Source organism: Myripristis murdjan, chromosome 15, assembly GCF_902150065.1.
Source record: "Myripristis murdjan chromosome 15, fMyrMur1.1, whole genome shotgun sequence".
Lineage (NCBI taxonomy): Eukaryota > Metazoa > Chordata > Actinopteri > Holocentriformes > Holocentridae > Myripristis > Myripristis murdjan.
The window spans coordinates 25,030,772-25,042,476 of record NC_043994.1 but is presented as its reverse complement, the minus strand read 5'-3'; the positions used below and the strand labels follow the sequence as shown (position 1 = coordinate 25,042,476).

General features: G+C 42.3%; 1 protein-coding gene across 5 annotated transcripts in view; it reads right to left on the bottom strand.

The window, feature by feature from the left end:
• Positions 1–11,705, bottom strand: part of ablim1a (actin binding LIM protein 1a) — a 35,046-nt gene that overhangs the window by 9,235 nt on the left and 14,106 nt on the right. For 3 of the 5 annotated variants that reach the window (XM_030069995.1, XM_030069996.1, XM_030069997.1), the window contains exons 5-13: positions 10,813–10,939; positions 10,594–10,687; positions 7,299–7,386; positions 6,499–6,563; positions 5,325–5,402; positions 4,896–5,054; positions 3,763–3,807; positions 3,407–3,442; positions 3,156–3,285 (exon numbers count right to left, since the gene is read on the bottom strand). In XM_030069995.1, the coding sequence (XP_029925855.1) occupies positions 3,156–3,285; positions 3,407–3,442; positions 3,763–3,807; positions 4,896–5,054; positions 5,325–5,402; positions 6,499–6,563; positions 7,299–7,386; positions 10,594–10,687; positions 10,813–10,939 (822 nt within the window). Of the gene's footprint in view, positions 1–719; positions 840–3,155; positions 3,286–3,406; positions 3,443–3,762; positions 3,808–4,895; positions 5,055–5,324; positions 5,403–6,498; positions 6,564–7,298; positions 7,387–10,430; positions 10,536–10,593; positions 10,688–10,812; positions 10,940–11,705 lie in introns of those variants that run through there. The other 2 variants (XM_030069999.1, XM_030069998.1) reach the window with 2 other exon arrangements.

Genomic DNA, 11,705 nt, shown 5'->3' with positions numbered 1-11,705 from the left:
TGCATGAAAAGGCTGCAAAACACACTCTGCAAAAAAATCTCCATCTTGACAGGTCGTTCAGTTTAAGATCCAGACGTAAAAGCTTGTTTGTCTGAAACCAAATGAAAAAAAAAATCTGCCAATGGGATGAGACAATTCCACTTGTTTCCAATGCAGTTTCACTTGTTTCAGACATATTTTTGGGAACAAGTATAATTATGTTGAAACAAGGCAGAATAAGAAAGATCAGCACACTTGTATCAAAAAAAAATCCTCAAAACAAGTTGATTAGTGTTAGAAACAAGTAGGATTATCTAATCCCATTGGAGGAAAAATAAGAGTTTAAGACTAAATACGAGATTAAAGGACTTGCTGAGATGGATATTTTTTGCAGTACAAATGCAATGGCCAAAAAACCAAAGAGCCCCTCAGCTGCACAGGCAGGCGCCAGGTCAGTGAAGGGTTAACTCGCTCATGCAAGGTAGTGAGGGATCGACACTCTGGATTAAATAAGAGTGTTAAGGGGCTCGACCGCACGTCCCGTTTAATGGACGGGACATGTGTTTGACCATTCCTCAGACAACATGATGCCAGTTTGCGTCTGCATCAAATGAGAGATGGAGATGGATCCAGAGTGACGGATGTGACATGACTTCGGGGAGAGGTGACATCTGAGGTGACGATGGAGGTGACATCTTGCCTTGAGGGGCCAATGGAGGAGAGTGAAGTGGGGCCCTTACCTTGGCTATGGGGGAGGAAGTGGTGTCTGAAAGGGGAGGTGGGGCGGGAGTCACTATTTCTGGAGCCCACACTGTTACTGCACAGGGAGGAGCAGAGCTTCTGCATGCCTGTCAGAGCCTCTGCAGTGAGGGGGAGGCACAGGGGACAAAACACCCCAGACCCAGGCAGCAGAGGTGAGAGGTGTGGGAGGGAGACAGAAGGTGAGAAGGTGAGGGACAAAAAAAAAAAAAAAAAAAAAAAAGCAAGGAAGGAAGGAAGATATACAGGTATCAAATACCGAAAAGAGGAACTGAAAGACACTTAAAGTGAGAGGTACGGAGTTTTTGAGGAGATGAACAGTAAGGAGGAAGAAAAAGAAGAGGATTACAAGAGCTACTGTTGAAAATCACACAATACCTTTCAAAAGGAAAGCAGGTAGGGAAAGCAGAGAGAATTGTGAGGTGCAAAATTGACTTTAAAGCTGCATTAAAGAAGATGCTGAGTGAAGACTATTTAGTAATTTGAGTCTAAACAGCCCTCTGCAAATTTCAGTTATTGCAGCTTTAAGTTATTGCAGCAAATGTAGACACTTCTCCCATATTGTGAACTCACGAATAAAAGAAAACAAGAACATCACACACACCGAAAAATCATTGTCATTTTTAGGGAAGTGTCTACATAACAATCGCAAAGTCAATTTTGGTGAAATTCTCCTTTAATACTGTAGATCAGAGTGAGGAAAACAAGTGAGAGACCTCCAGTCAAATGCACTGAGGTGAGTCAACTGAGGGTCTGGGAGAAGGGAAATGAGGAAGTGATGTCACTGTGCTGAGTCAGCACATCTCGCCAAAGTAAACAACTCTCATTTATCATCTGACTTGGGACGATGTCATGGATCCTTGAAAAATCCATGAAATCATCTGTTTGCTTTTTTTGCATGTACACACACACACACACACACACACACACACACACACACACACACACACACACACACTAGAGTTTTCACACCCGCTGGGCCTTGCTGCCTTTAACCTCTTGAACTCTGACTTTCCCTTAAATTTTCTCTTACGCAGCTTCAAAGTTACAAGTTTTTCCCGTATTGTAAGAAACTGGGCCAGATGCAGGAAACGATGTACAAACAAATTTCTTCTTATTATTTTCGCTCGTATCCACAATTTGGCTGTTGCCTTAGGTAAGAGAAAAATTTTACAAGTGGAGCACTGCTACTAAGATTAAAAAAAAAAAAGTCTTTCTCATCGTCACAGTCCATAAATCAATAGAATACAGGCATTTCAATGTTCATTGAAGCAAAAAGCCTGCAAACTACGACAGATATTAAAAATAGTTCTATGCATAAATGAATTTCGAGTGTTTTTTAACAGTAAAACATCATTTCTGCCGGTGTCGGGGCTTCAGAAACTGTCGTGTCCTCCTGCAGTGATCACCGTGGAGCGCTCTGCCTGGGCAGTGGAGGAGTTTTGGTTTCCATATTGAACCACTTTGATTTTGTTTCAGCAACTCCTCATTCCTCTGCTGAGGTGATACTCACAGAGTCACAGCTTTTTTCGCCACTGTTGACTTACTGACTTTCCTGTTATGCACTTCAGTTAAGTTCGGGTCAGACCTTCATTGTCCCAAGAAGGGAAACTTGACTTGCAGCATGACTCAGCAAAAACTACACAACCACCATCAACTCTGAGGTCAGCGGTTGAAACTCTCTCCCACTCTTGGGCATCTGCCAGAGTATTTTACTCACAAAACAACAGTGTTTATGATATATTTGTTATTATGCAAATACCAAACGCTCAGACACACGCCTCCAAGTTCACTAACAGGTAGGATTCATCATCCGGCACGCCTGGGTAAGAGCAGATGTGGATGGTTCAGAAAGTTTGGTGAATCTGGAGTTCACTTGTCTTATTTTTTTTTTCTCATAACAGCAAAATAAGAGAAATGTAAAACAACGTTGCTGCATCTGGCCCAATCATGTCACATAATGCATTCTGGATCTGCTGGTTTGCGTGCTTCATTGATGCTCTAGACGTTTGTGTGCATCATTTTTACACACATTTCCCTGTAATTCATCAGGACATGTTTGGCATCGTGGGAAACCTTGGGAACTCCGCTAGAATTTCAAATAAACTTCTGCGGGTTTGAAGAAGGCTCGGCCGCGCTGCTTGCATCGGTAATGACGAACCTGCTGATGGGACCGGCAGAGTTGAAGAGGTTTTTTTAAGGAGCTGCCAACCCACCTGAAACAAATTCATTTCAACAGAGCACTGTAATGTCCCATGGTCTTACTGCTGCTTCGGAGGCTCCTCCACTCTGCCAAGAATAAAATTCTGGGAGATACACTGACACACGCTCGCTCTCACACACACACACACACACACACACACACATACGCACACAAACACACTCATATCTCTGCCAGTATGGCCGGCAGCACTCACCTGGCCTGTGAAAATGCTGCGGTGACCGTGACAAGGTGGGGGTGTAGCCATGGCGATTATAAACAGGTGATCCTATGGAGCCCTGACTGGTCGACCTTTGGAGGATGCGTTCCCTCCTGTCATAAGAGCCCTGACACACACACACACACACACACACACACACGGTTTATTACACACATTCACAGAGTTTATGATGCTAAAGCTAGATATTGTTGATCAGTGCTGTGAATCTGACAAAATCAAATGCTCACTTCGCCAGATGGGGTAGGTGACATGTTTCTTGAGGGCTGGAAGAAGAAAAAGCAAGTCTATGTTTAAGCTGTGTTTTCATTGGAGAGATTTCTTTACCGACAGCAATGACATAGATAATGATGCATAGATATTCTATAGATAGAGATATGGATTTTTAGAGTGTACAAAAATCTAGATATCTTAGTGTCACTTTGCAGTGTTAACAAGCATTACCTAAATCTGCCTGACCTTCCACATCTTTGCAAACCGTCCTCTACCAGGCAGATGCTCTCCTTTCTTTACACTGCACACCTCTGTCCTGTTCTCTGTAATTTCAGGTCATTTATCATCATTGCTAGAAGGTGACATATCTTACCTTGTCGTCTGGCAAGGGAGAACGCTCCCTCCTGGCAGTGTGGAGCTGGGAGGGACACAGAAATTCAGTGCTGCATAAAAACTACAGTTTTGTGGGAATGAAATTACCGTTTAACCCCCTGGACTGCGATAACAAACAACCTACAACCGTTTTCAGCTCTGTACATCAACTGGTTCGGTTCCAGTGGGTCGCAGTTTATCTTAGCTTAGATAAACATGACATTTTACATTTGTAAAATGTCATGTTAAATGTTTGTGTCATGTTAAATGGAGCTACCAAGGTGCAAGACAAATTTCAGACTTGTGTCTGACAATAAAAGTAAAGTAGCAGTATAAAGACTTGAAGTCTATGGGAGGCATTAGCCAGGCTCAGTCAAAGTGAAAAAATAAACCCTACAGCTGGACGTACAGAGGTGAAAACGGTATCAAATGTCTTGTCTCAGTCTGTGGAAGCCGGAAAAAGTTTTTTTGCCCAAAATATTCAAGCATTCTTTTAAAGAACAAGTTCTCGCTTGTAGAAACATACGGAGAAATGCTACCAAAATGTGGATCCTGATTTTTAATCATGGGCTCACTCAAGTCTGCAGACCAATCAGAAGTGGAGTGGAATTTTCATTGGAAACTTGATAGAAAAAAAAAAAAACAAGGACTGCATGTAAAGTCTGGTTTTGTGCAAAGAAAAACAACCATTTTTAACCTCTAATTTTACGCTAGTTTGATGTAGGGAAATAGTGTTAAAAAGAGAGCACACTTAAAACTTTCAATGCATGCCTTTAGCGTGTATGCAGACCGGTTGTAAGTGGAGTGTCTGTACGTAATGGGACAAGTGAAATGAGAAACAAGATACGCCTCAGGGGTAAACAACAGCGAGCAAAAACATGAGCTCACCCTCCTTAGGGTTAATACTATATACATTCAGGTATGCATACTGATTGTTCCCTTCTTGCACAGGGAGCTAGCTATTGTCTTAGAGCTTGCACATGAGTCACAGGTCGTACTACTGCGTTAGAGAATAGCTTGAACAGCCCACGGAAAAACAGAGGAGTCATTTGAGGAACGCTGTATTGTGTTGTGCAACCTAAGTGCACCAATGGCATGCATGCAGGAGGAGAAGCATGCAGTCTGCGTGTTTACCTCTCCCACACTCTCTCGTCTCTCCTCTCTCTCATCCAGGGAGGTGGTGTACATGGGTTCATAGGTAATGAGATCAGGACGCTCAATGTCATAAATGGCTTTGACTTTAGGAATGGCAGCTAGGTCTCTGTAATCAAGGATCTCATTGTCTACTTTTGCCTATGGAGACAAATAAAGACAAAAACATACACACACACACACACACACAGACAAGAGTAAGGGGAGATCACTACTGAAGAAACACATCCTGTTACTAAACAGGATGCAACTGTTAGAGGGTGATACAACTGCTGCTATTATGAGAACAGGGAAGGTGATGTCTGATTTAGGAAGTAAAAACACAAAAGAAATGACACGCTGGAAATCTAATTAACATTATCCACATTTTACAGCCTAGTTAGATGCATACGTCTGTGACATGGATCTTACATAGATCGTGTGACCCGGTGAGCCAGGTATGCTTGAACCAGGTCTGGAACAAATACTCTCGGACGACGACCTCGTAGGCTGTGAGGAGAAACACACAGGTGGGTGTTAGTGAGCAAGGCAGCACCGCGTCTCCCCAGGCAATCAGTCTCCCATGATCCACAGCCCCTTCGCATCTGCATTTCACCTCGGATTCATGATCAAAAAAACACTAAAAACAATGCAATGGCCCTACTGGCCTTTTAACAGGTGATCAGAGGGAATTGCAACCCCTGTCTTCATTTTTTTTTTTAAGCTGTGTGAAGCACCTTGAAGTGTGCTATCATGTTAATTTCATGACTGTGTCATTCATCTGCAAATGCTGCAAAGTGAATGAGGGCTTTTTGCTCTGTGACTTTATGTTCCTAGAAATGTCATGCCTGTTTATGGGAAATGGATGGGCAATTTGATGGTGGTAGCAGTCTTGAATGCAGCTGAATCAAATGACCTTTCGCCTTATGGGTAAATGGGGATTCAGAAAAGGCAAATTAGACGGCTGTAATTTAGCGTCTGGTCCGCCACATGTGTGCACATCTTTGTCCCCATGCACCTCGGGTATGAGCGTGGTAAGGGTGTTAAAGACATAAATGTACATGGGCAAGTGGCTCCGCGTATGACACACACAGAGAAGGCACTGCAGGCTGTCTCCAGCAGATGGCAGTATACAGTGCATCATGTCCTATATACATGGCGGAACACAGGATGATGCCATCTCATAGCCAATAGCGAATACAGTACCTGCCTTTCTGTTTTTTGGAGGAGTAAGAGGGACGGAGGCAATAGCTGTGGAGGAAGGGAGAGGGGGGTTCACAGGACATCACACACAGGGACTGAGCCTCTCCAGCCTGACCCACAGCTCACACATATATAAAGGCGAACACGTCCACATGTAAGTATGCACATGAACAAATATTTATACACATACACACGCACCACGTCACTCCCAACAGGGAAATTCATTTCGACAATGGCAAGAGCAGCGAGGGATAGGTAGCAGCCCATGTAGAAGCCCCTCTCACATATTCTGAATGTCTAGTTGCTGTGCAGTAACAAGTCATCACGGGACGCAGACAGAAAGGTGTCTTTTGTCAGGACAAAAAGTCAAGGACAATGGAGTCAGTGACGCCCAAATTCCTACCCGCTCCCTGTGTCTCTCCTCTGTTCTGGTGGTGTTCTTGCAGCCGGGATGCCACACTGTTGATCCTGAGGAGCAAGAAAGTGACAGTTTTGATATGAAAACACAATTAAAATACCAGGACCCCACTATAAACATGCCACATATGGAAATATAGTACCAGACCATAATAGACAGTTTTACTTTAACATACTGGATGTATTTAAATGGATTTTGCACTAATACTAGTAAAGTATATCCCATTTCTTATTATTCTTTAAATACAATTAAGGATTGCAATGTAAGTTAAAAAAAATATGTCTAAAATACAAATAATAATATTCATTTATAGTTTGGGAATATGTCTGAACATATACAGCATGGAGGTGTTTAAATGTGTGTACATATTTATATGTTCGGCCTTTGTTTTCAACTTGACAGCCACATATTTTTCAGCTTGTACAGTGGGTTTTATAAAACCAAGGATCATGATGCTTCTCGAGATTTATTCCATTTTTTCCCATTTTGGCTTTTGGGGTTTTGGGGGATTTTTTTCCTTGCCCGCTATGAGGGTTCAAGTCAGGGGGGGTTGTCATTTTTTGCTTCTATGAATTGTGGGCCTCTAAAGCCCTTTGAGACTGTAAACAGTGATTAAGGGCTATAAATACACTTGAACTTGAGCTTGAACTTGAAAAATCTTTCAGTCTGTGGAGGAGCATGAAATCCTCCACTGAAGTTAAAACAAACAAACAAAACAAAATCACCAAAACTGTGGAGATAGGCCTACAACGTTTTCATCCGCGGATGATGACGGCTGCGCTCACCTTGCAGGTACATCTCTTCACCTTCTGTGAACATCTGGTTGCACCTGCTGCATCGTGCACAGCTAGGATGGTAGTGCTTATCCCCTGCCTGGAAGACGCGGCACACAAAAGCAACACATGACTTGGAGAGCAAAGACCAGCCTGCGGCACAGTTACACAAGCAGAACGGAGACATACCTGCGCTCAACCACCTGTCTTTCATCGGACATGCATGTCAGGTTTCTATTTAGGCCCTCGCCGCAAAAGCACATGTGATTGTTACATCAGAGCCTGTGTTTTGGTTCATTAACTCCCTTCCTTCATAATGAGTAACTACGGTTGATGTGACTTGTGCACGGCAGCTCCACACCAGAGTCACCACACAAACGCTGCTCATTTGCCAACACAACAAAACTGGTTGCACTGGAGTCTGCGCTGGTCTGAGGGGTGAATTTGCGCCCCTGAAGATCCTCCCCAGGTTTGTTTCAACCCCTCTGTTGCTCCAACCAACTCTGGAGTTTGAGTGGGTTTGTCGTTACAAATGCATGCCATGCAGCCAAGTTTTGTTCAAACCCGCAGAACTTTATTTTGCATTCTAGCGGAGATCTGAAATGCCAAATATGTCCTGCTGAATTACAGGGAAATGTGTATGAAATAATACATAAAACATGTAGATGTTTTCCAGTGACCATAAAACAACAACATCGTGGGTTTGAATATTTCACTCAAGTGTGATGTGAAGCCCTGCAGCAAGAAGATACAGAATATGCATGTGTTATTGTCGTAAAGTATGGAAAGTTTGAAGTTTGAAGCTACTTAAGGAGACATTTAAGAGGAAATTAGAGCTCAAGGTTAAATAATGTGTTCCTTGACAGCTTGTATTGTCAAATGTCCCTGTGTGTAATTGTTGTGTGCATACCAAACACAATCTCCTTCCATGAGAGAAGAGTATGTTCTGCACGTATTGTATATGTGCTCACTGTTATAAAACATAAGTCAGGCTGTACTGTGCAGCTGTTAAAGACTGGGCACGTCTTTGTTTTGATTGTGGATTTGAAAACTATGAGCACAATGACACCGAGGCATTTAACACAGTCAACCTGCCTTCAGATATTCCAAACCTGCATAATGCTATCCCTGAAAATGAAGAGAGGTCTAGAGTACTTGAATTACCATCTACACTGATGTGGCACTTTGCATGCAGAGTGCTCCATCAAATAAAGGCTTTTAGGACTGGGACTTTGACCAGGGGTGATAAATAGCCAAATAGGTCCTACCTACTGTATAATAACCCTCTCTAGCATTTCAACCGACAAGTGGCCACTCACAGATACGGAGCCACAGCCTAATATTTGCATTTCACATTTTACTGTGTCAAAGAGTCTACAGAATGACTACAACAAGCAGCCCACTGCACCTCGTACACAATAGTCTTCACACATCCACTGGCAAATGAATTTCCCTCTGGAGGATAATAAAGGTAAACTTGGCCTGAACCTGAATTGATGTAGTGTGCTGTTTGTACAGAACGGCATGAAACAGAAATCCTCTGCCCCTCTATCCATCTGATATCTGCAGTCACTGAGTATTCCTGTAAAGTCAGTAACTTTACTTTTAATTAAGTACATTTTTGTTTAAGTATTCTACATAGCTACATTTTAAATGCCATTACTTACAAAGTGCTGATTTGATCAGCCAACTGTAAACATTAGAAACCATCAATTATTGACAAATTGTGAAAGTTTCCACAGTGGAAGGTCAGCCAGCAGAAATGAGAAGAGGTTGCTGTTGTTGGTGCCCTTTTTTGTATTTTCCAGCTTTCCAAGTAAAAGAATGTAGTTTCTTTTTTTTTTTTTTTGTACTTTCATCCTTTGAGGCCTGCATGGAAAAGATCACAATGCAAAGATATTGTTTCTGCAAAGTAATTCTGTAACATTTACTCTAAGTACATTTTAAATCAGGTACTTTTTGCTTTTGCTTAAATTGGTTCCACTTAAATCAGCAAAGTGACAATACCTCTATTTAAGTGGCAGCTTCTAGCACTCTTTCCACTGCAGGTCGTAACCCCTGCATTAATAACCCCCTCACATTTTGCTGCCCAAGGACCAGGCAGTATGCAAACCCAGCTACGACCACATCGGGTATTTGACCCGGGTCTTGGGTCAGTGATTAGACTATCAGACAGACTGGGATGGCTTTAGCTCCACTGATCCATTGGCAACAACTCGGGGGTGAGACGCCAAGGCCTTTTCCTATTGTCATAAAGGCCTGCCTTAGTGTTGGATTACTGTAAGCCTGGCTGGCTAGCACTGACATTTTCATACCATTAAATGACACATAACTCAGTGTCTGATTGGATCACTGTCTGCCCGACAGACTGCTGGCACTTGTGGGGCACAGCAATGGAAAACGAGGGGAGGGAGGGGTGTAGGTCAAGGACAGAAATGTTAATGATGTTTTACATAAACTCAGCTTATGTCACGTTAATAACACCTAAATAACGGTTTCATAACAGCTAGATGACATTCATGAAAAACGATTAAGTCTTTATGTCAGATCACGTTAAGGTGTTTATGTAATATTTATATCATTTGTGGCAAAACAAGCTTGCATGTGTGTGTGTGTGTGTGTGTGTACAAGCTTGCATTTGGGATAGGCAGAGTTGGAAACACAGCTAAAAATCTGCTAAGAATTAATCTTTTAGTCACATAGATTCATGTCAGAGTTTATTTGGCTTGATGCTCAGGAGATTACACCAGAGATTATCAAACTACATTTCACAATTCTGCTGCATGCAACATCCTGTGTCTGTTTGAAAGCAGAAATCATACGTAAAACCTTAAAAATGTGTTAACTGTGAGCCTCCTGCCCTGTAAGAACACCCCTCAAAAAATAAAAAAAATCTATAAAACTCTAAAATCAACCTGAAACTCACATTTTTGTTATTGTTTTCAAAAGGAAATGCAATTTTAGTTCTTAAATGAACATAAAGCATACCATATATAGTACACAGGACCTTGATTTTGACCATTCAAGTAAATAAAATAGTTCCTTTAAGTTTCTCAACTCAACTCAACTCAGCTTTATTTATATAGCACTTTAAAAACAACCACAGCTGAAACAAAGTGCTGTTTGACCAGAGCACAAACTTACCTTATGCAGGAATCATATGATGTTCAGGTGTAATATTTGATTATTTCTTTTAAAAAACATATAATATCTTACTGAATCATACAGCTGAGGGCACAGAGAAGAGCATCTGTCCCTACCAGAGAACTGCAATAGATAAATGTAATGTGTCTAGTGATTGGCTCACCTCCAGCACCTTCCCTGTGATGAACTGATGGCACGCCTCACACTGGACACCAAAATGGATCTGATAGTCCTTCTCACAGTAGGGGGCGCCATCCCTGAGGAAAGAGAGCACAAGCTGACCAAAACACCGGTGTAATATCATAGCGTGTGTAACCCTAACGCAGGCATGGATTTGACCGAGTAGCCTCTAATTACAGTGTATATTTTATGAAGTGCTTACTTGCTGATGTACTCCCCGGTCAGCACTTTGCCACAGGCCTTGCACTTAAAGCAACCCAGGTGCCACTGCCTGTCCAGCGCCAGGAGAGCCTGTCCGTTCTTAATATCTCGACCACACCCCGCACAGTCTGTGAAAGCACACAAGCACAGAGCGGCAGGATTTAGAGCGGTGTAGGTCCTGGATTGGAACCAGTCTGAAGAGGAAAATAAGAGATTTCCACAACAATTAAACACTGGAATGATGCTTGTTTAAAGGTTGGCTTCAAGTGTGAAGTATGTCAAAAATGTATTTAAAGTGTATTATCGCCGAAATGGATCTCAGAAAACACTTTACAGTAAAAGGACGATGTGTTAAAGATAGACAGAGTGCACAAAACAATGCAATATGCGGAACAAGATGCGCAAAATATAGCACAAGATAAATAAGAGTAGCAAGTGGGAGAACCTATTAATGTCTACAATAATTACAAGTTGGCCAGTATTTAGCACATTTGCAAAGATTCAAAACTGGTGTTATATGGTCATATTTGCTGGTGTTTGAGGACAAAGCTAAGACTTCTAATGGATGAGTACTGCAGGCCCGAGAGAAGGACATTACAATATTCAAGTCTGCATGTTGCATGTATGAAGGTTTCAGCATCTGGGTCTGATTTTAGTGATGCTCAATAGATGAAGTAGGGCTGTCTTTGCAACAGGATTACCATGAGGTTTGAATGTCAGGGAGAAACCCAAACACTCTTAACTGCATGGTTTTGTCAAAGTGTGCGCTGTGCAAGCATCAGTAGATCGAGGCAAACGCTTGAAATGTGTTGCAGACAAAAAGACAGTGTCAGTTCTGACCCCGGACACCAGATGGGGGTAGAGGGTAACCGGCAATTTTCTGACATCTGCCTC